The 27,529-nt window shown below is 36.5% G+C and overlaps 1 protein-coding gene across 4 annotated transcripts in view; it reads right to left on the reverse strand.

The window, feature by feature from the left end:
* KIDINS220 (kinase D interacting substrate 220) overlaps nucleotides 1-27,529 on the reverse strand; it is an 82,233-nt gene that overhangs the window by 51,107 nt on the left and 3,597 nt on the right. For all 4 annotated transcript variants that reach the window (XM_074581792.1, XM_074581791.1, XM_074581790.1 and 1 more), the window contains exons 2-16: nucleotides 23,405-23,552; nucleotides 17,073-17,171; nucleotides 15,756-15,854; nucleotides 13,710-13,808; nucleotides 12,639-12,740; nucleotides 12,082-12,180; nucleotides 10,985-11,182; nucleotides 8,825-8,923; nucleotides 6,190-6,288; nucleotides 5,385-5,483; nucleotides 4,264-4,441; nucleotides 3,595-3,759; nucleotides 2,289-2,468; nucleotides 1,746-1,911; nucleotides 700-851 (exon numbers count right to left, since the gene is read on the reverse strand). In XM_074581792.1, the coding sequence (XP_074437893.1) occupies nucleotides 700-851; nucleotides 1,746-1,911; nucleotides 2,289-2,468; nucleotides 3,595-3,759; nucleotides 4,264-4,441; nucleotides 5,385-5,483; nucleotides 6,190-6,288; nucleotides 8,825-8,923; nucleotides 10,985-11,182; nucleotides 12,082-12,180; nucleotides 12,639-12,740; nucleotides 13,710-13,808; nucleotides 15,756-15,854; nucleotides 17,073-17,171; nucleotides 23,405-23,512 (1,942 nt within the window). In that variant the 5' untranslated portion in view covers nucleotides 23,513-23,552. The remainder of the gene's footprint in view (nucleotides 1-699; nucleotides 852-1,745; nucleotides 1,912-2,288; nucleotides 2,469-3,594; nucleotides 3,760-4,263; nucleotides 4,442-5,384; nucleotides 5,484-6,189; nucleotides 6,289-8,824; nucleotides 8,924-10,984; nucleotides 11,183-12,081; nucleotides 12,181-12,638; nucleotides 12,741-13,709; nucleotides 13,809-15,755; nucleotides 15,855-17,072; nucleotides 17,172-23,404; nucleotides 23,553-27,529) is intronic.

Here is a 27,529-nt window from a genome sequence, read left to right on the forward strand (position 1 = left end):
CATCTAACCGATTCCTCAATTTGCAGTCAAGGTCAAAATGAAATGAGAAGTAACTGACTGAAACTGAACTCAAAGTAGAAATAAATCCTCTATGACTCAAGAATTCCCTTTCTTCACAATATCATACTCTGTTCTGCAAATTCTCTTCAGAAATCTAAAAATGGGACAGCAGAAAATAGTTTGTTCCATTTGGATCAAGTAGGAATATTTCATCCTATCTTACCAGTGCTGATCACAGCAATTTATAGTTTTGGATCGACATGTTCTACACGTTTATTATTTCCCAGTATAAGCAGTGGTCACTCATAAAAGCTCTGAATTAAAATCTAATAAATCAAATAGAAACTTCTTTTAGCAGTACACAAAAGTATACTTTTCCCTTTATCTGAATCAGACACAATGACTCAATTGCTATGGAAAAATACCATGCTGCATCTAAAAGGATGCAATATAAATATGCATTTCCATTGACACCTCTGAAAACTATACTTCACAGGAGATATTCTATTAATAAAATCAAGATAAGCAAAGAAAACAGGCCATTTTTTTCTCCAAAACAATGCAAAGAGTTTCCCCTTCTGTACGAATTGCTGCATGGCTACAACAGTTTCTAAAAAGAGCTTATAATGTGAAAAACGGAACCCTGATAGTAGTGCACTGAAATGGAATAATCGGAAATGTCATTCAGGTAATAAAAACCTTGTGTATCTTCTGTCTTGAAAACTCGAAATAGCCTTGTTGCTAAGAAACCAAATTCCCTTTCACATGCATCAGAGAGGGTAGCAATCATCTCAGCCAATGACGTTTCTCCACCTACACTGGACAGTCTATTGTAGTCCGTAAACAAAAATCTGAAAGAGAAAAATCCACATATTTTGTATACTTCAGAAAGCTTTAGATATTTTCTAGCAACCAAAACGAAAAATCTTCCTGCGTCTCTGAAGCTAAGTCTTTTCAAGTGGCACAAAATGTAAAACACTTAAATACTTTTTTTTTTTTAAACACTACATAGCATTGAAGTGTTTGTTTCTTCTCCCGTTATCAAACTCTTCTTTGCCCCACTTCCTATTCTAAAATTTGATTTCTTAAAAAGATGAAAACGGCACCTCAGATGGCAGTAAAAACATAAAAATATCTTCATGATGCAAAACATAACATTGACAAGTATTTCTAAAATTGCATTCCAAGCTATTTGCAAATATTTATGGAGGATTAAAAAAACAAAAACCAAACAACAAAACAAAACAGAACAAGATCACATAAAAGCACCATGAGACTAAAATACAAGTCTCTAAACAATAAGACTAAACAAAACTATAAAACACATGGCATAAATTTCCTTGCTTTCAGGTACACTGGAAGCTTTGAGCAGTCTGATGCTCTACTTAAGGGGAAATTAAAAAAAACCCACAAAACAATTAGTTAACAAAAGTAATCAGTGAAACAGTAAGCTGTGCCTGAAAACCGAATTCTTATTTTGTCTTCTACAAATTTTTATTAGTATGATAGTCAAAACCCCGAATACTAGAAAGCAGTAACTTTTACTGACTTTGGCAGAGAGTTTTTCTCAAAAACACTATCGTCTTCTTCAGAATGAAAAATTTAGCTACATGATCTTCTAGGGTTACTGTTTTTCAAACAGGAATTTCAACAGCTTTTCATAGGAAGACAAACATGCACAGTCTGAAAAATATCAGAGTGAACCTGAATTATTAATTCAAGAGTAAATAAACGAAATAACTAACCTGACAGGTAAAGCTTTAGTGGTCTGCTCTGGTAATTCCGGCGGGTTCACAAACATGAGTTTGAGAAGTAACTCTAAATATCCAATATGTCTTGCCAATCTTGCACTTAACACCCAGGCCCAGTTCCAGCTCTCACCTTCTCTTCGGCCACCAAAGTAAATTACAGCTAAAATATTAAGAAATAATAAAAAAAAGATGTTTTGGCTATATTTTAGTCAATGTTTACAGCTGAAAGAACCATGAAATTTGAACAGCTAAAGCATGGAGTTGCGTAAAAGGAATTGAATGAATTTTTAATGGTTATGGCTAAAAATGAGAATCCTAAGAGTAAAATAATAAAGTTAATAAACAAAATTCTTCTTTCTTTTCAGGAGTGCCCTTTCACAAATTACATGCAAAACACGAGGAAAGGGTGCAAAAGGGTCCTATTTTCTGCAAAAATATTTAGTATTTTTTCTGAATCACAAAGCTTGTCTACAAAACAATACTGCATTCCAAAAATAGATTAAAACCTTCACAAACTTCATATAAAATAAGACTTACTAAAGAAAATGTAGAGAACTGCTAATAAGCTGAGTGACACCGCTATTCCAAGCTTTGCATCCACTGTGAAAGCAAGCAATAAACCCAAACCTCCACACAGCAAAAGTGTGAGGAATACAATAAGCCAGGAGAACTGAAACAGAGGTTCGATCTGCTGTCCGGCAAAAGTCTTCATTTCATCTAAAACAAAAAGACAAAACGAGTTAACATGTTAAATCACTCTAGAACAGAAAGCAAAGAAGGTATTATAATGGTCATCTTTGAAAAGAAACACTTTTTTTAGTAGACTTCATAACTTTTCCCTATTATTCATCAAAAAAAAAAAGACAATGATGCTTGAATTCTTCAAATGTTAATGCAAAACCCTAAGTTTTCATGCATGCAATGTATGAAACCATTTAAGTAATAATACTTGCACTGTCTGCTGCAGATTTCATATGTTTGCAGGCATATTAAAAGCCGTGCCATTTTCTATTCTCCTTCAAAAGTTTAAAACATATTTTATGATGGCAAAGTGTTCTAAAAAAGTAATATCTCATCAACAATAAACATCAGAGTCAAAAATGCACACCACTTTTTGTTTATGACATGGGGCATCAGTTGAACAAAATGAACGCAGAGACCCCATTTTGACTAATATAGAAGCTTTTAAAAACACAGAAATAGCAGAAAGAACTTTGAATCATACTGAAACGTCTCAGAAAAACATCCTTTGTTAGAAAAAAACCAAAACTGTAAATAAGACGCCTATTTCCACTGTGAAAAGCATTGACACTCTTCATATGCTGTATTTGCTTTCTTCTGTCATTTCAGAAAGTTCAAAAAGCTCAAAGTAAATAAGGGGGCAGAGGAAGAAAACTAGATGCAGAGAAAATATACTACAGAGAAACAATATTAATAGTCTGGAATTTATTCTTAAAAAAAAAAAAATGAAAAAAGATGACACACAGCAAAAAGATGACATGCAGCAAAAAGAGGTCTGAACCTGATTTGACACACAAACACCCTCAGCAAGGCATATTTCAGCAGCCATATTTTCAGCAGTACCTAAAGTGTAGATTCACTGCTGCAGGAAACCCAGAGGACAATGGACAGCAACACTTAAAGACTGTCGTGACATTGTATAAATTAACAAAGCAACCAATGGATGAACTGACCACACTAAAATTTAAATCCTTTCATTACAGAAACAGAGACTGGATACAACATTAAATGGACCAACGGCTGTCGCAAAAACTGGCAGCTCCCTTGTGATGCTTTTCATAGATAAATTTGAACCTACAGAAAAGGCTAAATCAAATTTTACCTTCAAGTTTCTTGAGCAGGAAGGATTTTCCACTTCCCCACTGTGCATATAAGCCTACGCAGATAGGTGGCTGCATGGTTGGTTCACTCAGAATATCAGCCAAAGCACTGCTGTACAGATCGTAACCCAGCATGTCACCGTCAGATTCCGTGGGAGACAAGTGTCCTGTAATATGAATACTATGTTACAGAACTTTGCTTTAAGAAATCTCTTCAATATGACAACTTTCATACATAAAATCATGACCGGTTCACCTATATTTGTATATATACTCCTACATTCTTGTTCAAAGGAATTTTAAACCATCCACATGAATGTTACATAATTATAAAGGTCATTACAGCTTACCACAAGAGAGACAAACAAAACCACAAATCACAGCAAGTTAAAGAAATTAATTCCTACACAAGCAAGACCTAAGTAAAAACAAAACAATCAACAGAAGTTGCACAGTATCCAATGTCAAAAGTCAAAAATACAAGGTACATCTGATTTATGTTAAGCTTTTAGAATGATGAACTTTTTGCAAGGGATTTTTTTAAAGCTCTGCCATTAGTTGGAATACTAAAAAAACTAAATGGTTTTTCACATTTCAATATAGAGTTGAATAAACTCAATTCTCAATATACAAGTGATTAAAAAAATATAAAATTAAATACTTATACTTACTGGCTCCGAATATCTGTGTTAAGATACTCTTCTGGTGGCTACAGTCAATATTGTAAGGTGTTTCTCCTGTTTTGTTGGGTCTATAAAGCAATCTACCATCTTTTGGATTTCTTAAGAGTAATTCAGCAAGTTTACGGCTTCTTCCACGAATGGCGATATGAAGTGGAGTATCTCCTTTCTGCAATTAAGTGAAAAACTAGTAATATCTAACATAAATTCCTAAGATTATGAACAGACCATATGTTCCACATCATTTTGGATGCATTATTTACTTGAAATACATCTCAAGGTATTCTCAACAGCATTAATACCTTACAGCAAGCATTTTTTCCCCTTGAAAAAGCAGTACAAAAGTTTCAGAAAAGACAGCTAAATCTAAGGCACTATCTTCTTTCTTGAATGTTTATAACAATATCTTGCGGTTCATGAAAACCATAGTCTCTATTTAGAAACAAGTGTCTACTATCAAATTCAGAGACTGGTTTGGAACAAGAGGTACTGCTTGTTAGAATTATTTCAATGTCTGCTCAGATTTCTCCAAAAAACTTTCCTGTAGAAGTTTCCTTACACATGAAATCGACGTTATTACATATTGGCCCTAAATATAATACTAAGAGGTTAAAAAAGTATCAAATAAATGCTCCTGTATTTAAAAGGTTTAAAATCAAAGTAGGTAATGCATAAGAGGACAGCAACAAACCATTGTATTTGTCCTTGGCATTGCCTGGTTTAAAGTCTACTAATCAAAACCAAACATCAGTGACAAATAACAACCATTCTCTATGCTCTTTTTTCAAGTGTATTAAGAATTAGTATTCCTATCTGTGAAATTTTTATTCCTGACCTGGAATTTTTTTTTTTTTTAATATTACTAAAAGCACCCTAATACAAACAAAAAAAATTCATTATATTAATGTTGGGAATTAATTTATATTTAAGTATTCTGATCTATTTAATTATTAAGCATATGGGAGACTAAGTATTTAAGCGTTACAGTCTACTTAATTATTAAGCATATGGGAAGCTTTCTTTCTGTATTAGCCTTGACAGTTCACTACAAAATTCTGCTTCAAAACTAAAATGATTAAACATACTAAAGTAAACAAACAAATAGTCTTTACCTTGTCTACAGCAGAGACCTTAGCTCCTTTATCCAAAAGAAGCTCCACTATTTCAATATTTCTCATCTTGGTTGCCTTTATAAGCGGTGTTTCTCCGTCCTAAAAGGAAAAAATAAAGGCTTAATAAAAAGATCTTTTCTGTATACTCAAAACCAAGCAAAAACTAGTGATAGGGTAACAAATTAAGTCCCAAACTTTTAAGAGAATTTTTATTTAAATATGTTACTGTGTGAATAACAACATTTCAGTACATACATTATTGCAAAAGTATCACAGACCCTGTATTCCACATTGGTTAGAACCACAGAACAAAATACATTTCTGTTAATAACAGTGTCAAACAGAAAACAAGATTCAGATATAATACAAGATGTTTGAAAAGAGACTCATAGAAGAGGCAATTCACTGCTGTACATACTACTTCCCCTATTTTTTTTATTCCTGCACATGCAGTAAACTGTGGTCTAAACTTTCATTCTTAGTAATATCAGAAACCTATTTTCCTCAGTTTCCAGTAGCACCTGCTCTCTACTCCTTATTGCTGGTCATGTCAATGATGCTGAGGTAAACCATCCACACTTTCCCTACTATTGAGTTTTAGTAGAAGGTGATGTTTATCAACTAAAGGGATGTTACCATTGATAAAAATAAATTCCGTGTTTCAGAAGAAATTATTTTTTTATTTTACAGCATGCAGGGTATCGACACTTCACAAAAACCGAATTTGGTATTATGGTCTTAACATCACATAGGGGTTGAGAACACATGTTAAACAAAGCAATTCAATTAAAATTGTAATCATTACCTTTGTACATGTTTCAGTATCAGGGTTGCATTGCAAGATATCCCTCACCATTGTAGCATTTCCTTTCTCAACTGCCCAGTATAAAGCAGTTTTATTATCCTGCAAAAAAAGAGTATTAAATGTTGTCAGTACTTTCACTCAGTTGGATTAATTTCAAAAACTATATATAAAGTACAATCACTATATTGAAAACAGCACACAATACAGCAAGTTCTAGCACAGCTCACAGCTAGGGGAAATGCTACCAAATCTAACGGGCACACCAGTAGAACTCTGGAGCAGGAATGGAAATCTGGCTAGAGAACACAAATCTATTTTAAAAACCTGTGCCAAAAAAGAGCTTTAACAATCCAAGTAGATTTAGCCTGTCTTGAAACAGTTTCCAAAACTACATATGAGTATTTGTTTGTAACTCAAATATACAAGTTTTCTAATGAAAGAAAACAACTTTTTCCAGAGTGTTGCCTTCTTTACCCCTATTATGCAATTATGCAAGTCATGTTTCTCTGCAGCCTTTTTTTTTTTTTTAAAAAAAAAAAAAAAGATTTCTCTTCTATTTGAACATGGAAGTGCTGACCATTTCCAGGCCTTTTAAAAAACTAATTTCCATTTTGTTCTCAATTTTACAGTATAGTCTAATAAAACCATTGAATTGGTCGGCTGGCCTAAAAACAGGCCATACAAGCTGGAAAGCTGTAAAAGTAGATGGATTTGAAAGTCAACACAAAGTACCAGAATGCAGATCAGCCATACACTGCATCACTGAAGCAGGGGGAATAGTTGATAGTTGCAAATCTGCTTGTATCATCTGGGTTTTCGGGTTTTTTCCCGGCAATGTGCTATCTCAGGACGTCTCCACGCCTGCATCTTTTTGTAGCCTAGTGACTCTCACCATGACTCTTTCCATTTGATGCACACTTGTGTAGAGACATTTAAGAAAAGCCTCTGAACGTACACCTGCTTCTAAGCAAGAATGCCAACGTTCCCCTTGCAGCCTTCTCCTTTGCTTGCTTCTTTCATTTGCAGCTCTTCCTCTCTCACTCATGGGCTTCACAGCAAACTGAGTTTAAAGCCTTTCTCAACAGTTTCACAAGCCTGGTCAGTAAGATTTCTTTCCTCTCTGATCACCTGGGTTTTGTGTCCTCTGTCCTTCACTCAGGTGGCTTCCAGCAACACACCAGCCTGAGGAAGCTGACTCCTCACTAGCATCATCAGCTGCACAGCCAGACACTGGTCTGCCAGTTGCTCACAGCTGGGCCCTTCCTCCTTACCTAAAGGGCTGAGAACACCACGAGACCCCCACTGCCCCAACACTCACTCCCAGAGCCCTGTAGTCACGTTTTATCTGCTCAACGTCTCCCCTGACTAGTGTCTGTATGAATGAATGAGCAGCAAGGAACACAGTTGCTGGAAGGCTGGACAAGACTCAGCAATCTTTCTGGAACATCATGGATTTGGGCAGACAGAATATCTCCCCAGAACAGGTCTGCCTAGCAGACAGATGCTGCAGGGCCGAACAGCAGAGGGGTTGCTAAACACCAGCACTCATCACCAATTTTGAGACTGCTGGTCCTTATCTGGAGATCTGAAGTGCACAGCCAGAATCTTCCTCTGATGGTTCTCACTCCTGTTGTGTCAACAAGGCCACAAATACATTCACTAGATGAACCACTGCAAATGGCCATACAGACAGCCTCCCACTGCCAGAAGTCACAAGCTTCCTCATCTCCAAGGAGGCTGGGTCCTCTTGCTGCTTCTGTATTGCCTTGGTCACATCAAGACGTTGAAAAGCTCCAGATTTACAGATCCATGTCAGCATGGAGCTGAGACACACAATTCCCAGTTTCCAACGGCAGGTTAGAAGACTACACTACTACTTCTCCAAACTAAAAGCTCCTTGGCCTCTCAGAGAGGCTCTGTATCAACAGCAGGTACTGAATCTTTGCAGCTCACAGCAACTAGTTAGTTTTGTGTCCAAATTTGCAGAACATATGTGCCTGCAAGCAGAGTGATTTGAATAGCTTCAAGCAAAAGAAAGCAAGTTGAATCTAACGATAAAAACAAGTATCTTGCTGAGTAAGAGAGCTTTCAGTAGAAGAATAAAAACAATACCTTAATCAAAGGACAAAAAAAGAAAGAAGGGGTAGGCTGAAAACATGGAAATCACTGACAACACTGCTTAATGTGAGAAAGGAAGTTAACGAAGGAGACAAGAACCAATCAAGCATAGTGACAGAACTGCACTGACAACGGATATGATCTAAGGTGGATTTTAATATATTGATATTAAAATTAAAATATTAAGTATTAAAATAATAATATTAAGCGGGAGTTTAAGTATTTCATTATTTTAAATTTGTTCAATAGTGCAGATGAAATAAGTTCAATTTACATGTTCTGCTTTTCAACCATTATGTAAATTAACCGAAAAAAAATGCTGCTTAACAAGTCGTTACGATTACATATGTCTTCTATCTTAAAAACTGCACAGTAACTTGATGTATTTTTAATGTCTGATGGGAATCCCAGTTTCCTAGAGAGTAGACTGAGCAAGTTTTTAAAGACCTGGCTTTTAGAAACATAATATAATTGTTTAGTATTCAAAATTCTCTAACATGTACATTGTTGTACTTACCTGACCTCTGATATCTATATCAGCATATTTATGGAGAAGGGCCCTCACAATTTCAACGTGACCTCCTCTGACAGCCCCAATCAGCACTGTATCTCCACTCTAGAAAAATGGTGAAAAAATATTGAAGATGAATTAATACTATTTAGCTAAAAGAAAAGCAACACAGACTAAATCATAGCCTCAAAATATACATTATGCCTATTTACATTAAGAAATCTGCACTCATTTTAATGAAAGATACAAAAAAATAGTTATCTCTGCAAAAACAAGCGTATAAAAGAAAATATTCTGGACTCCTTTTTTATATTTTTTTTGCAAAGAGATGAAATAATATATATTTATGGCAAAACAAACACCCCGAAAATAAGTCCAGCTTAAACCACTATCCTAAAATGTAACAGCACAAATTGATGATGAATACAAAAAAAATCCAGCTGTTCTGTGTCTTCATAGGAAGACCAACCACTCACAGTAATAACCTCTTTACAATCAGACAAGTAATTACTCACAGTAATAAAAACTCTTTACAATCAGACAAGAATGTTGGCTGTCTCCTTTAGATGTTTCACAGCTGACAAAAGATCTTCAACAATTTTAAAGAATTTTATCCCTTTTTTTGTGCAGATTTGACTGCTATCCTGTTTACATACACTATGCTGTTATAAAGAAAAGAAGCAAAAGGCTGATTTTATCTCAAATTTATCAAAAGAAATAAATATTTTGCTGTGATAAATGGAGTTGTAGATACGTAAAAAAAAGTTACAATTCTGCTTAAGGCTTCTGATTTTAACACACTTAAGGATATGTCAGAATTTCAGAAAATGAAATCCTGAAATTACCTAACACTTCTTTTATGATGGAATGGGAAAAGTGTGTCTCACAGGTGTGGAATTCAGCTAGAAAGTTCAGGGTAGTAGTAGACCCCTGTCAACCAGAGTCATATACCTGGCTGCAAACCAAGAAATTTTCCTTATCAAAATCTACTCTAGCATCTGAAACTAAGGCTACCCATTGTTTGACGTATTTTTGGAATACAGTCAGCTGTACTGAAAGCTGTAATTTATCCTTCCTAAGAGCATAGGAATGCAGACAGTGGTAGAATTTTGTGACAGAAGAGGCGGAAAGGGAGACTGTAATATATTTTCTTAAATATTTAAAGTTTTGCTTTGATATGTGCCTCAGATCAAAATTGTTGTCACATGCAACACCAGCTCAGTACATAACCATCTAAGAAAAGCACTAAGCTGAAACTTGAAATACAGTAAAAAGCATGCAAAAATCCTTTTAAATTTGCAAGGCAAATATTAGGAGGTTTTCCTCTCTTCTCTGCAACCCCAAGCAATTCAATTTAGGGACCAGGCATTCAGCCCCTGAACTAAAACACTGATCTTGACAGAAGCACCTAAGCTTAAGTATCTAACCACTTACAGCCCCAAGGGTGCAGTGCTTGGTCTGCCTCTGACACTTCAGAAAAATCTGACTATCAAAAGGACGCTGTAGACAGCCCAAAGCAGGTATATAAGCAAGCAAATAAATCCCCAAGTGGTTAGCAAGCAGATTCACCCTCTGGTCACTGCCCATCCTGCACACCTCTGCTGAACAATGCAATCGCAGCTCAGGTACACAGCGCAACTTTCAACAGTTACACTGACATGTCTTAACCCAGAACTGAAGTCTTCCTCTAATGTATACAAGTTTCCTAGTAAAAAGTTTCATTGTAAATGGTAAAGGTACACGCTGAATGAAACACATTCTTTTTATAACATACATTGTTTTACAATTTTAACTACCACTAAGCACTACCGCCTGTATTAATACACAAAACCCCCACCCCAAACCTGCAAGTTAGTTCAGTATTAGCCTTATGTTACAGATACAACAAATATACAACCATAAACCATTTCCATGTCATATGGAAACTCACAATTCAAGAATCTCAAAGAAAAAGAGTAGTTTCTGTAGTTTATCTTTACCTCCACACAGCAACATTTTCTACTTAACATACTTGTAAAATCGCAATACATAAAAATACCCCTAGGTGGCAGAAAAATTAGAAAGCCAAAGAAATCACGTACCCACAAATTTGTGTACACCAGTATTTAAGTATGTATTATTATTACATATATACAAAAATTACAATTATGATGAAAATTTACTCACTCTATCAGGAATGTTCACATAAGTTCCAGCGTCAAGAAGATCCTGCACAATTTCAGTATGCCCCTCCTTTGATGCAATCATCAAAGCTGTATTTCCATCTTTATCTGTTAAGTTTACATTTGGGTTCCTTTTCAGTATTTCTTTTACCGAGTCAGTATAGCCACCCTTCACTGCTACAATAAGCGCAGTCATAGAATTCTTTAAACAAAAACAACAGATTTTATTGTACAGGGGGTATCAGCAGTTTAAATAACAGAAGAACACTCACTGATGTTACTTCTTAACCATCCAAATGTTACTTCAGTTGTATGTTTTCAAGTGCACTGCTATGCTGTTTTTAAAGAAGAAATAAAGTAAGTCCTATAGCAGAGAATACTTCAAATGCGAACAGTAAAGCTAAGATCGGGTTATTCTAACTCCTGAATGTCACATGGTGAAATAATTTTCTTGTCATATGGAAATACAGTATTATCAGAGCACCCATGTCTGCCAATGCCGCCCACAAACTTCAGAAACAGTCATATGAATACCAATTCCTAATTGCTATTTGGTACTAATTTTCCACTTAACTTTTACTGATTTTTTTTTTTTTACAAGCATTTTAAGTGTTTTATAAAACAAAAGAATTAAAATCTGTTTTATTTAAAAACAATATTCACCTGAAACCTAAAAATTTCCAAATTCTGAGAAGGCATAACAGCCATTATTATTTTCAAAAGATGTGTTGTGTTTGATTTACTTTTCAAGTAGCTCTGAGGAATAAGTTGTTTGACCTATCAGGCTTAAGTACTGAATTAATTTTGATAGTGTTAACCTTCAGAGAACAATAACCTAAATTCATTTATGTTCATCAAAATTTACACTTTATATAACAGCGTGTCAACTGTCAATACCACTCCCTACGTACACATATTTTTATTAAAAGGCACAAAGAAGTTCGTATAATCTTCACATGCAATTTGCAAATAGCTGGAAAGTAATATACTCAAACATCAACATTGTTTCATGCATTTCTTGCTATTTGTAGTATAAAATAAAACCGGGCACGCAGATGTATGTCCCCACACCTTACCACCAGACAACAAACAGTTACTTACGGCTCCTTCTTGATCAACATCAGCTCCCATTTGCAGCAAGTATTTCACACACTCCAAATGACCCTTCCTTGCTGCCCAAACCAGTGGGGTGGTTCCATACTGAAAAAATATTTATAACATTTTTATCATACTGCCCTCTGTATTTAGTATCTCCTACAATCTAGGATTCATCCTATACTTTATTGCTTTAGCTTTTACAAAGATATAATGTTATCTTGTGAATTAACACGAGCATTTGAAAAGTCATTTTAACTTTTTCTTTTTAGAAGATAGCTGTAAGAATTATTTTTCTACACAACCTAGGACAGGAAGGTTTCCAATAGCTTAGAAAACAGAAATACGCTCCACTGAAACCAATGTTCACAACCATCTTCAGCATCCTATGGAAAAAATTATTGCAAGTATAATGACCTATTTGCACACTAATTCTAATCATATGGGCAAATAACAGTGGGTGTTTTTCCAATCAAAAACTCATAGATTTATTTTTGTAATAAAAATTTACAAGAAATGTATCAAGCATTAAAGAAATTAAGTATTACATGAATATAACTTACTTTGTCAGAGCAGTTCACTTTAGCTCCATGTTGTAGTAAAAGATGTACTATATCTGAGTGGCCCCGTCCTGCTGCCCAAATAATTGGATAAACACTGTATTGCTTAGAATTAAAGAATTAAAAAAAAAAAACCAAACAAACAAAAACAAAAACAGAATCTTAATTATTTTTCATGAATGATATAGACCACAATGCTCCATGAGATGATAAACCCCTAGAAGAAGGAATATACAGAAATATATCTAACTTTGTATCAATAACTCTTGCCCAGTACATTGTCTAGATGATGTCTAGGAAGATGTCTACTGTTCTGAATCAATTTTGGTTTGTAACTCCTTAAACAAGGTTTAAAAATTCACATCCTTAACATAAACATTTGTAATCTAAGAGAGAAGGAGACAGCCAGGCAATATCCCTGAGTAACCAGGACTGCAGATCAGTCATGTCAGAGGCTGCATCTGCAAACCAGATGGAATCCACCATGAGAAAGAAACGTGACTAGTGTTCTTCCCTGATTGTTTGCTGAGGCCTCAAACACCACAGAGCTGACCATAAAAACAAATTGTTCATTTAAGTTTCAATATACCTATACTTTTATAGAAAATGCTTATAAAATAAATCTCAAAATCTTAGTTTTTTAATTCTCTCTGACATGTATGGTGTATAAATATATGATCTAGTCCATTTGGTAACTATTTTGAAACAATTAAAACAAATTATTGTTTCCAAATTGCACATATTAGTTATCCCATTAACTTACACAGACACAGAATAATAACAACTGTTATACAAGTAGCATTTGATATGCTACTTATCTTTTCTATTATTTCTTCTCCTGCTAATTTGAATCTTATTAAAAGTTACACATTCGACTGTCTTAAAAAAAATTTAATTAAAAACAGTAGCTGTCATGCAGATCTTTAAAGAAATCTCTTAATTAATAAAGTACAGTGATTAACATTATATTGCAAAAAATGCAAAATGTTTAATCAAGATAATAAGATGAGTGTACAATTCAGGCCTTTAAACATTTTGGGGGGAGAGGGGGACATGTTTAAGACTAAAACTTACCATTCCTGTGATGTTTGGATTTGCTCCTTTCTCAAGCAGCAGTTTAGCTACTTCGGTACGGCCTTTATATGATGCCCACATCAGGGCAGTCCATCCTCCCTGGCAAGCACAATTCAAAGAAACGTAAACACACCATAAAATATTCTTTAGAAACCTAATCAGTGACTTTAATTTTATTTTCTATTTGTCCTAAGACTGTTTTGCAAGTCCAAAACGTAATGAGGACTGACCATGCAACCTTGTAATCATACTTCTCTAATAAGCACACAATTGAAAATACTAATTTCCTGCTGAATGCAACACTTAAGAGAATATCGTGTCCTAAACATTCCTGAATTTGCAGTAAACACACAATTCAGACTTGAAGTGCATACAAACCTGATCACTGGGCAAACAAACCAAGAAGAACAAACTACCTTAAACCAAAAATCTAGAATCCAAATCAGTGAACTTGAAGGGTTTATTTTTTATTTGTGTAACAGACACCTGGCTTTCATACAGTAACTATGTAAAGACTTGCTCCTTTTTTCTTGAAGCAGCAAATCATACATCCTCTTAAGGGATTAAAAAGAGCAATTAACTTCAGGCTGCATCTTCTGCTGGAGAGGTCTGTCTCTGTTTTATATATCCGCTAATTGTTGGAACTATTAAAAAGCCATTGGAATTTTTGGAAATGGTTCAAGACTGTTCAAATTTTGAACTTGCTGTGACTCTAGCCAGTAACTCAGTTAAACTCCTGTGTGCTGAAGGTTGAATCTGTTAATTTAATGTATGCATGCCCTTCGTTTGAAATCTGTCATTAAATCCTGACTTGTCTTCCATTGCTGTCCTTTAGACAAACAGTTTTTAAAAAGCAGTTGTAGGCTACGTGGGAGAAAGACACTGCAGCATCCAGGATATGAGCTGAGTGGCTGTCCTTAGCATGTTTTTGTAGCAATCGGATCTGATTTGATTAAACAGACTGTGTTGTTACCATTTCTAATATTTTTTGTTTTACTTGCAAATCAGTTGATAACCAAATTTTTAAATGGTCTTTGCCGAAGACAAATTTTTAGCAACTTTGATAGAAAGAATTGTGATTCAGTGTGTTCATTTCAGTTTGTAAACTAGTAGACAATGATGTTTCTCTTTCTAAGGCACTTGACGGGTCAGGTAAGCAAAATTAATTTTAAAATAACAGTATGCCTCTGATAACTATAAGCACTATTTTTGTTTATTTCTTTGTAATACACTTTTTGGGAAGTAAAAGATCAGACTGAAACAGGCCCAGACGTCAACCACTGACCAGGTGGATGTGCTCACCATTACTGGGTTATAACAAAAGCTAGATTCGCAGAACACCGCAAGATGCCTCAGCCTTCAGAGAGAGTGTAACTTCAATTAAAGTGAGCACTTGAACTCTCCCCCTAGTGGTTTTCCGTATGTAATTCCCTCTTCAATCAATGGAGGCAAGTCTGTAGCTCTTCAGAGGCACCTAACCGTCTTCATTAATCATGTAAGCAACTTCTGTAATTCTTTAGGTGGACTGAACTATAGCGCCACTTTCCATACAAAAAAATTGGCAAGATGAATGAAAATTCCAGGATACTGAGAACAAGGACTGCTATATGAATAGTCACGGTCGTACAGCAAAAAAGTAAATACGGACAAGTATCTTCTGGAAAAAGATAATATTTATTTAACCAGAATACTTTAAAAAACCCAGCACCACAAAAAAAAAAATAAAATCAACTCCTCCTTCCCCCACAAAACACCCCCCCCCCCAAAATCAAACTGTTCTTTAGTTTAGCTTTTTTCCAAAGCAAATTAAGAGGAAAAAAGTTGCCCTGCAAAACAAGTTGCCTTTATTAACACTAAAGCAACTATTTTACAGCTGTAAAAACAGTATTTAAATATATATTATTTTCCATTTTAACAGCACGGAGTACATAATTTAATAAAAGATCTTTGATTTGTCTTACAGAACTGAAAATCCCCAACTCCCAAAACTGTTAATCTTAAAAAAAGATGGAACCCAGTTTATTTTTACACTAGGACAACACATACCAAATCCCGATGCTCCAAGCTGACATTATAATTGAGTAGCTCTGCTACAATAGCTGCATGTCCTTCTTTAGCAGCTGAAATAAGAGCTGTCCAGTTATCCTAGAAAAAAGAAAAAAAAAAACATTTTTAAGTGATATTCAATAGTCACTCTCCACTCCTCAGTTCACTGCAGGTTAACGTCTTAAAAATTTTACGGAGGAAGCAACACCTACAAAGGATTAGACAAAGAGGTCAAGACATTCAGAACTGCTGGGTGGTGATGAGATGGCAACCAAGACCCCAGAAAATGGTGGTGGTCTGTCTCCACATACAGTGGATGACAGCTCCCAAGGGGCTAATACATAGGGGAATTTGGACCACAGCTTCTTAGATTTACAATCACTTCAGGAGATACATTTCCTCTTGCATCACACTTATCTTCCATCCACTGTTCAAACTGTGTCCAGGTGGGGACTACTCTTTTCTGTGCTATATGATACAAATATAGCAACAGTTTATATGGTAACTGTTCCTCCCATAAGAATAGAAACTGTAGCATTTGCGGCAGATGTAATAAAACGTCTCAAAAAATAGACACAGTTGCCTTTTTTTTTTTTTAAAGGCAGGTTTCATACTACACCTCTCCTGGATATCTACACTGCTATAAATAAACTAAGTGTAGAAGAAAAAAAAACAAAAACACACAAGCAACATCCTTTTTCCTGTTTATCACTCTTCATTGGAATATGAAATACCTTTCAGAACTTTTTAACAACACCTCTGTCTTATTTCTGGGCATCTTTCACCTAGAGGCAACCTCTGTCACAAAGGCAGGAAGACAATTCATAAATTTGAAATCCTTCTTTGTCAGTGTTATGGCTTTCACCTGCAATAATCCTTTAACCTAAATTCTCCCTCAATATTTATTGAAAAACACCAAAAATCAAGAAAAAAACCAAACAAAACCAACATACCACAACATCACTTGGACCAGTCTTTAATGCTCTATTTCTCTATTCCGTCTGTCTTTCCATGTCAACTATTGAAAGCCCTATTATTATAGCTTCCTATTACCAATTTCCCAGAGAAACAGCAGCAGCATTCAGCAGACTCTCACACATTTAAAACATCTTAAATATCCCTATTCTTTACAAGGAATCTTAACAGAGGGATAAAGAGCCAAGCAATTTTGGATAAAATTTCTCTTATACGTCATCATTTTCCAACTTCTTTTTTTCCCCCCTTCAACACTCACCTAAATGCCTTTTCTTTGCCTGCCTCTTGAAATTTTTTCTTCCTCTATTGTTAAGCACCATCACATAAAGCACTAATACTTACTGCATCTTCCAAGTTGCAATTAGCTCCTTTCTTGAGAAGCTCCTGGACAATTTCTAAATTGCCTTGCTCAGCAGCCAACATGAGTGGAGTCTGGCCATTCTGAAATTAAAATGATAGGAAAGTGATGCATTGGAAAGTGATGCAAATCACGCACATAAACCAACAATAAAATGCCCAAAACTGCAGAAGAACATTGTTTCCATTTTTTAATTGCCAGTGGGAAGCATTGGTTTTCAAACCACGTGGTGATCTTACAATAAAAATGGAGAATATGATATTAAATCCTGTCGCATAACAGATAAAAAAATCCACAAACTGAACAAAAATTTCAGACATTAAAAAATGGCTACCAAAAAAAAGCTTTGCCCACTACAGACATCTCTAATACAGCCTGTTACACCTTTAGATCTTGAAGTAACTCAGTCGCAGTTTATAAATTAATAAACAAACAAATTTACCCCAGGCACCACAATGGCCATTAAAACATGCACACTGATTCAAAGTAACGGCAAGATTTCTTGCTGAAGGCTTGGAAAAAATAGCCAAGTTCTATACCACACTTTCGTCTGACAGCATACCAATACAGGCATCATTCCTGCCCTGGGCAACACAGGTTCTTAACAGGCAGCCTCATCTCAGGAAAGATGAAAGATAGAGAAGCTGTTTTATTTGCCTTCAAAGACACTTCAAAAGTCAGTTACAATCTGTCACCCTTCCATCAGCCTATTTCTGTGTCAGCAAACTTCTCTTCAGAACTTCACAAACAGAAGAAAACCCTCAGATACAACTGCTCTGCATGAGAAAAAGTGAAACTTACTGAATTTGACAGTAAGTTTTTTTTTTTTTAATTTCAACAAGCTTAACAAACAACGAGAATTCTTCCTAACCTCTCTCTGTCTTTTCTCTGTACTATACAGAAAACTCAAATTATCTAGATCTATAAATAATGCAAAAGCTACATGTTAGGACTCATATACCAGCAATTTCCCTGAAAAGAATAAAAATCAAAGCAGAATCAGAATACGGTAAGATCACTAATTTTTATTAGTAAAAGAGTTAACAGTAAGATTAATGAAGACATTTGATGAGTTCTTTATGTAAAAAAAAAATAATAAAAAAATAAATCCCAGAAATGCACTGATTATTTCCAAAAAGCTTTCTGGTCCACCAGCTATTCCCTAACCAGTCTTCACAGAATCTTTCCCATGACATTATGGATGGATAACCAACAGTATTACTTGTGACAGGATATAACTTAATATCTAATAGTGCAATTTTTTTACAGGGAGAAATTATGCTCTTGTATAAATTCATGTTGTTATAACTATACATTTCATACATTCAAAATGATACCTTTGCTTTTAGTCCTAAAGCATATTTTGTAACAACATGTAGTAGTATTTATGTCTAGTTGTCAAAAAAAATTAAAATGCTCAAAAAATCAAGAGGAAGGAAACTACTACTTTCTAGAAGAGAACAGCTCTCTTCTGAGAGAGCGTGCAGGCATAACTTCTGCACTTTAAGATGTGTTCTTTATATGCAAGTTAATAGTCTGGGAATATGCATGCCAAGGGGAATGGGAAATCATGCCTGATCAATCCGCCGGCCTTCTGCAATGACATCATCGGCTCAGAGGATGATGAGCTGAGATGTTGTTTATCCCATCTCTAGCCAGGCTTTCAACACTGTCTACCATAACATCCACACAAACAAACTGATGAAGTACGGACTAGATAAACGGACAGTGAGGTAGACTGAAACTGGATGAACTGCTGGGTTGTGACCAGCGGCACAAAGTCCAGCTGGAGGCCACTCACTAGTGCAGCACCAATGGGTCAATACTGAGGCCAGTACTGTTTAAGCCCTTTATTAAGGGCACAGTGCCCTCTCAGCAACTTCACAGCCAATACAAAGTTGGGAGGAGTGGCTGATACACCAGATGCTTGTGCTGCCATCCAGAGGGACCTCAACAGGGTAGAGAAATGGGCAGACAGGACATTGTACTGGGTGTAGGTGTTCAAGTTTTTGTGTTGGGGGAGCTGCCCGGGGTCTCTGTGAACACAGCCAATTCCAGGTGGCTCCAACCAACCCACCTCAGGACAGAGGACTAGGCAACCTCCAGAGGTCCCTTCCAAGCTGTACTTTAGCAGTACATACAAAAAGCCCTGTTTTAGCATAAGCATTCCTCTTACCTCCTTCTGAACAGTTAATACTGTTATCACTGGCATCGTCTTCCACAGGCACATAACATAAATGGATAACATAAACTGAACTCATATCTGGGCAAGAGGGGGCCGTGGATGGGAAAATGATCCCCTCCTGTAAGAAGTGTTATAGAGTTGCAGAGTGGCTCTGGTATTTTTAGACAGATGTAAAACTTTTCTATTAGGGTACTGAAAACATCCTTCCCTTTTTGCTAGGAGATTCTCAAACATAGCTTCAATTATTTAGCAGATCACAAAGATTTCACCAAAGAAGCAAGAGATAATTACTATCCCTGTGGCATCCAGATTAACTCAAAAGTTATCCAAAAGTCTAGACACTCCACAACTAAAAGCTCATATTTCTCACAAGCACATCAAGTACTGTATATCTGTACATCACAGCCAAGACGAAGTACTGGAATACCCAAGTTACAAAGGGGCACACCTGTATCTTTTTAGGGAAGTCATTCAGTGGTGGTATCTTACAGATTAGCTTTCTCACAGAGAACAAAAGATTCTGAACTGAAGATACAGAGGGTACTTCAGTATCGAGAGCAGAAGGAAACGCACGTCAAAGGAAACTGCAGGTTTTTAGGATCAAAGTGTATCACACAAGTCTAGCATGTACCATTAGCTGTTAAGTAATCAAGGTATCTGGTATTAGAGAGAGAATGCAGATGGGGGAAAGGACACACAGGGAAAAGGCAGAGACTGAGACTTCCTCCACTTTACTGAAACTCCTTGTGCTACTCCAACAAAGCCATCCATTCACAAAGTGGCTGGAACATCCCAGCTTTTCTGGCAACTGCTCATAGTCAAGATATAAAGGGCTGGTAACAATGTGGGTGATCCCACCATTGGACAAGTCACTGCAGTCTGGGAGGTTCTGGCAGTAGCAAATCTCGGCTTGCCAGCAATCTTTTTAGATGCTCTGCTGGTGCTGACATTCCCATTTTGGTATTTTGTTTTTACCCAAGAAGAAAAGACATCTTGGCAGGTCCAAAACTGGAAACAAAACTGAGCTCAATGCCACTGAATTCCAATGAAGAGTTAACACTTAAACAAAACTCCTATTACTTATACGTATAAACAGCCTCGCGCCACCATGGGTTTAAAACTGATACAAACCATACGTGTCTCCAGAAATTACCTTCTCCGATGCAATGTATCAGAAGATTGAAAAAATTAGGTATCAGGGAAGTGATCTCTGCAAAAAAGGCAGTTACTGAAATCCAGCAGTGCACTCAGTGCCATCAAGAAGAGAAGAAAAATTTAGAGAAGAAGGTAAAGGCAGTGACGCTGCTGATGAAGTTAACACAGATAATCTGTGTGATTTCAGCCATGTTGCTGAGAGGAACTGCCAGCAGAGGGAACAGATTATTCCTCTTCTCACATACACTGCATGCCAGGCGGTGAGGTTCATGTGTATGCTTTGAAACTTAAAAATCCTCCCTTCTCAAATACCTCAGCACATTCACATAAACAGCACAAAATGAACGTGCTGCCATTGAAATAAAATTGTCTTCACTGAAAGCAGATCTAATAACTACAGTAAGGTTAAATTCTGTACGTTGTTTTCACACTTGCAGGATGTTCCCTGGTTGCAATATATGCCACTCTACAACTTCTTGCCAAAAATACTTTTTCCAGCTTATGCAGGTTTAAAAATATAATGCAACAGAACATTTTCTAAGACTTACTTTAAATATAAAAAAAATTAAAAAAAAAGTAATTACAAAGCCAGTCTTCCATACACTATAAATTGAGTAAAAAACTGCCATACACTGTAAGTTGAGTAAAAAAATGCCTGGGCCATCAGACTCAATGGGTAATGGTCAACTTTTCATAGTAACTGGTGCCCAGTTCAGAGGGTTTAATTTGGGGCCAACACCGTAGCATCTTCATCAACACCCAGAACCATGAAACACAATGTGCCCTCAGCAAGTTGACAGACTGCCCCAAGCTAGGGTGAGTGTTCAATACGCCAGAGGACAGGAATACTGTTCAGAAGGAATTCAACAGGCTGGAGAAATGGGCTGAAATGGGTTTAACAAAGGCAAATGCAGAGACTGGAACAGACCGACCCCATGCAACAGTACTGGCTAGGTACTGCGTGCCTGGGGAGCCACACTGCAGAAACGGGCACGGGGTCCTGATGGACAAAGAGGGCCATGAGTCAGCAGTACACCCCTGCAACAACAAAGGCAAATCAAATACTGGGCCGCATTAGCAAGAGCACAGCTAGCCCTCTACTCAACACTGGTGAGGCTGGATCCAGAATACAGTGCCCCATTTTGGGCTCCCAATAGACAGACTCCCAACAACAGAGAGATCGAAAAACTGTGGAGTCCAGCAACAGGGTCACTCAGATGGTTATGAGACTAGAGCGTAAAATACGCAAGCAGAAACTGAGAGCTGTATTTATTCAGCCTGGAAAACAGAGAATAAGAGTAGAATTGACATAAGTCTTACGCTAGCAGGGAAGGGGAATCTTAGAAGACAAAGGCAGATTCTTCTCAGAAATACCAGAGATATAAAGCCTACAGGAGGGATGGGGAAGGACTCTTTATGAGGGATTATAGTGATAGGAGGGTGGTGAGGCACAGGTTGCCCAGAGAAGTTGTGGATGCCCCATCCCTGAAGGTGTTTGAGGCTAGGCTGGATGGGGCTTTGAGCAGCCTGGTTTAGTGGGAGGTGTCCCTGCCCATGGCAGGGGGCTTGGAACTATTTGATCTTTAAGGTCCCTTCCAACCCAAACCATTCTGTGATACACGACAAAGACAAAAAGCAACAGTCACAAGATGCAGCAAAGGACAGTCCAATGAAACATAAGGAAAATGTTTTGAAACAAAGAGTGGTTAAGCACTGGAGCATTGCCTAGAGAGGCTGCAGGATCTCTATCCTTAAAGACTTACAAATTTTGCTTGGGTAAGCCCCTGAGCAACCTGATGTAACTCTGAAGCTAGCCCTGCAATTAGGAGTAGATTGAACCCAATGACCTCCAGAGGTCCTGAGTTTTTCTATGAATCTGATTCTCTGAATAAGCTATGTAAGTCAACAAGGTTCCAGTTCTACAACACTATTTAGGAAATCAGAACTAAAAAAACATTAAAAAACATTATATAAGCTGTACATTCAGATGAAAGAAAAGCTCCTACACTTACAAACCAGAAAATCTACTACAGAAAATTAAATTAGTCAAATCATAGAATAGTTCAGTTTAGAAGGGACCTTAAAGATCATATAGTTCTAACCCCCGCTGCCATGGGCAGAGACAACTCCCACTAGACTAAATCATCTAAGCTTCTTTGTAAAATACACAAAAGACATAACAGTGCATCAAGATAACCTGAATTTTAAACATTGTGCAAAACAACATAAACTGTCACTAGCAACAAACATTTGCATGAATCAAGCCTCCCAAGAAACTCTCAGGAATCTTTAGTGCAGCATAATGAAACCGCAGCACATTTACTTAAATTGCTGGTGGCGATATGCTCAAATCGGACTAAATTAGATGACAAAGCTGCAGCTAACAATTATCGCACTATCCTAAGATTCTGCATAATCCATATTCCAACTCCCTACTGTGTATCAAGACTTCCTGTGTAATCCTGGTAAAGTCATTTAATACTCCTTGTTACATCTAGACTTACCTTTTAGATACATATATTTTCATCCAAATGAGAACCTGCTCAGAGTACATTGCAATATATGCTCCTATATGGATTGTATAACAAAGTTTCTCTTGCCTGGAAACCACAATGTGGGGGAAGAGTCGTTGCCCCAGGTTTCACTCAAAACAGACAGGGCAAGACTGCACACACAGCTGGATCTCTGAAACAATTCCTAGCCACAGAAATACAGGTACAATCTCCATCCACAAAGTAAGAATGGAGTTGCGTTTTCTAGCTCAGAACACTCAGAAAATGAAGACAATGAAAGATGCTGAGGTTCTGAAAGAGACTGAATACTGTGTGTTCAGTCTGTGCAAAGGTAAGCAATCAGGGGAAAATAAACCTGAAAATTGTATATTAAATAATAATCAGTGTGATCTCACTAATTATTCCTTCTGTAACTAATAAGCTGCAATATGAAACTGATCTTTCAAAAAAAAAATCGTCTTACCTCATTTCTCTCATCAACATCCCTGCATTTTTCAAGAAGCGCTTTCAGAGCAGGAACATTTCCTTCTTCTACGTAGGTCAACAGACTCTGACTCATCAGACTTGCCATCTTCACGCAGTATTTAAAATGCTTCTATAACAAAGCTTATCTGTATTTCGGGAAGGAAAAAAAAAAGTAAAGCATAAGTAAAGATTATGAGAGTTTGACATTAGAAAGCATGAACTGTACATGACAATAAGTTATTGGTTGGATATGAACACCTGCCATTATCCTGAACAAAATGCTGTGGAGACTCGTGCATTGAAACGCACTACATTTCAATGAAACATCAATTGCTTAACCTTTCTAGTTCTTAGGAAATTACAGAAATAATTCTAATTTTTAGGTATTGTCTAAATATGTATTTTTAATGGAATACATAGTGGTCTTTCATTTGCATAAGTTTTGATGCATCTATAACATTGTAGGAATACCTGTATATGTAACATACTTTATATATGCTAGTTATTTACAATATAACCCTTATCCTTTATGTACATAAGCAGAACATTGAGACTATTCAGCATTATGAAACATAGTGATAACATCTAAATTGCAGCCATATGGAACTCTGAGAAATAGCATTTATTAAATCAGTTATCATCAACTTTATCCAGACATGCCTGCATGTGATGGCATGTTGTTAACTTGCTAGTCAAACTTAACATAGCTTCTGTTGACTGATCGTGTTTTTAACCTCTAATACGTAAGACAGGAAAGGTTTTTCTTGGTTAACGCAGACCATTAAGAACCATTTAAGACTTCCTAAAAAGCTGTGGGCTAGCACCAGTAGTATTAGTGCACCAATATGGCTCCAAAAGCTGAATTACTCACTGCACCCAAATTAAATTTCATCAGATGCAGAACAAGTTGTGGGGCTAAACACAAGAACCACCCACACCACACCACCTTTCTCCTCACCAGAGCATGACAATTGCTCTCTTTCTGGATCTTCTTTGCATGATACCAGTGTAACAGCAGAGGAAAAACTCCAGTTTAGTGTTAGCTAAAGCCTACTGGTTAGGTTATTCTCTACCAGGTAGAAGCCAAAGCCTAGTGGCTTTCCCAGGCAAATGTTCTAACCTTTGTTCTCACATAAAAGCAGCCAGTGGATTTTTCTGGACTCCCAAATGAAGTGAAACATTAGCCAAAAGGAGACGAAAGGAAGCCAGCAGGAACTTCACTATGCTTAGCACAGAGACCTTAGTTTTGATTTAGAAATTTAAATCAAACAATCTAGCTCTGCTTTAAATTGTTTGCACAGACTATAACACCATGGCACCACCCTTTCTCCTTTAGCAAGTAAGTTTATCTAGACAAACATGCTGTTGTCAGGATATATTAGACACAACCTGAGCTCATCTATAGCACCACAGCCGTCAGAAAACCTAGATATAGAAATGCCTCGTTCACAGAAATTCCAGCAAAAAAACCAACACAGCCAGTTCAGTTAAGATGACAGCAGCTCTGTGTAGGCACACATGAACATCTAGTGACAAAAGAAACGATAAAGTATATACATTTTAGGTATGTAAACAGAAGAACACAAGAGGGAGAAGAGACAAAAAGGAGGGACTGTGACTCCCACTGTTAAATTTGGGTTTAAAATCCAGATTGCAGTTTAAGAGACAAATTCCAAAGAGGACTTAGGCATCTGAATTCTCCATCCTCCAAATGTCTACATACCACATAAAATTAAACAAATCAAATGGTATCATTCAGGCATTATTTAAAACTCAAATCTAAAATCAGTTTTTTAAAAAAAAAAACAAAAACCAAACTATATTTGACATGCAAAGCCCAGCAACAGTTTTACTAGGCACTGCACAAATAGCCAGCCTCTCCCACAAAAAAGTTATAAATATGCTAAGAACACAAAAGGTCCACCAAATTTACCGTACAGTTAAAGTACCATCATGCAAAGGCAGGCGAGCAGTACAATAGTGGTGTCATATAATTGTCTTTATTTTTTTCAGTAGGAGGAAGAGCTAATTGAGAGGTTGCAAACTTAAAAAAACCCAAACATAAATCACACCAAAAATTAAAGATTGAAAAGAAACAGTGATTTGTAGTGACTCAGTGCCCACACACAGGCTCCTACTGCTATTTCAGATACAAAAATACCAGAAAAGTCAACATCTTGCCTGGCATCCAGCTGCCAGTCCAGAACAGTATGCCTCCCTTACGGCCTGCGCCAATATCACAGCCCTATGCAGATGCCTCGGATATTCTCTGGCATCTAAAATGACATTAGATAGTCACATGAAGCACCTGAATTCCTCTCATCCTCTCATCATTTTTTAGATATTTTGACAGAAATTCATGAAATGTGACTTGCCACTAGCTCCACTGCTACCACAGACACATTCTGATCTCCTTGTGCAGTGTCCCAGCTCCTCTCCTGTAGCTGCACCTTAAATCCCCATGCTATTTGCCATACCAAATACTAAACTGAAAACTATATTAGAAATCATCGACAAAACATGACTACAATGTCTTACCAAGTCAACTACACTCTGCAATTGCTATCAAAATTTTGCCAATTAATTCTCAGCTAGCACAAAAAGGGAAAAAATATTCAGCATTGCTTCCTCTTCAAAGTAAGATTCCTCCCTTGATGTTCCCTATTTCAAAATGTTCTGTATTTCAAAAAGGCAAAGGCAGCCCTACTGCACTGTAGATAAGGATCCTGCTTCAGAAATCATTCCTTGAACTCCCAGTTATCAAGACAGCACAGTTTCTGCCTTAATGTAGATCTGAATCCTTAGAGGCGACTTAAACCTTTGACTAACAGCAGAATACATCTAGAGCTGCATTTACAAACCCCATGTTAACATTACTCTTTTAAAATGATAAAAGCTTTGTAAGGGTGAAATATCACCAAATATATTAATATTATTTGTCACTTACACTTCACTGTCACATAATATCACAATAATTAATAAGTCTACTTTATAGAAACAAAAACAACAAAATCAAATATTATAATTACGAATTTTATATCCTCATGCTTTCATTGCCACTTTTCAGGCAAGCTGCTTAAAGCATCCAAAAGATTAACATAACTGGAGAGCTTTACAAAAGCACTGTTTAGGGAGTCAATAACAGAAATTTCCACTTAAAATGCAACCAGGTTAATGTATGTGTTAGTATTCTTACACTTAAATAAACCCAGCAAAATAAAGGGGGGAAAAAAAAAAACAAAACACCAAAACAACCAAACAAATAAACAAAAAACAAAAGAAAACAAAAACCACCACCCCACCAACAAATATACATAAAAGACGTTGGTGTTAAGATTTTTGGAAGCTTTACTTTATTCCCCTTCTATCCCCCCCAAGAACAATAAACAATGCCTGAAATTAGGCTGAAGTTCATTAATGATATTTTCACTCATGACAGCAAGTCAGTATAAATTGAGCACAGCCACAGTCCACCTTTTTATTAAATAAGATTTATATTATTATGTTACAAAAACTAAACACTGTACTCAAAGTCTGCATAGGTGCAGGACACTATGGTGTGATTTCTTCCAATGGTCAAGATTTCTTCTAAATTACCATAACTGCTTCAAACCAAGACTCTGAGGTACAAGAGTAGACAAGTAACTCTATTCTGAAATCGAGTTCTGAAATATATATTCATACACTTTTCAAAACAAACAACCCTAGAACAAAAAAAAACCCACCAAACAACTCAATAGCTTATCCTTTACAACAACAAAGGATGAGAACTTAATCCCTGCCAAATTTCATAAATGGAGTGCAAAACCAATACCATTCAAGAGCATCCAATACGTATACAGTCCTTAATTGCTCAATTAACAATATTTACTTTGTTCTTTGACACAGCAGAAGTATTTTCACAATCTATAACAAAACTTTCAATTAAAATCAGGAGCCCATTTGGAAATTGATCCCCTTTCCAATAAGGATTAATGCTGTTATTTTTTTCCTCCCACCAAAGCGAGCCAACTTCCTGCCCACGAAGCAGCTCTTCATTCACAATCCAACTTCCAAGCTTGGAAATCTCACAATGCCCTCGGGCAGCAAATACTGGTATTTTATAAGAGTAAGAACACACCAA

The sequence above is a fragment of the Larus michahellis genome, chromosome 3, assembly GCF_964199755.1.
Source record: "Larus michahellis chromosome 3, bLarMic1.1, whole genome shotgun sequence".
Taxonomy (NCBI): Eukaryota; Metazoa; Chordata; class Aves; order Charadriiformes; family Laridae; genus Larus; species Larus michahellis.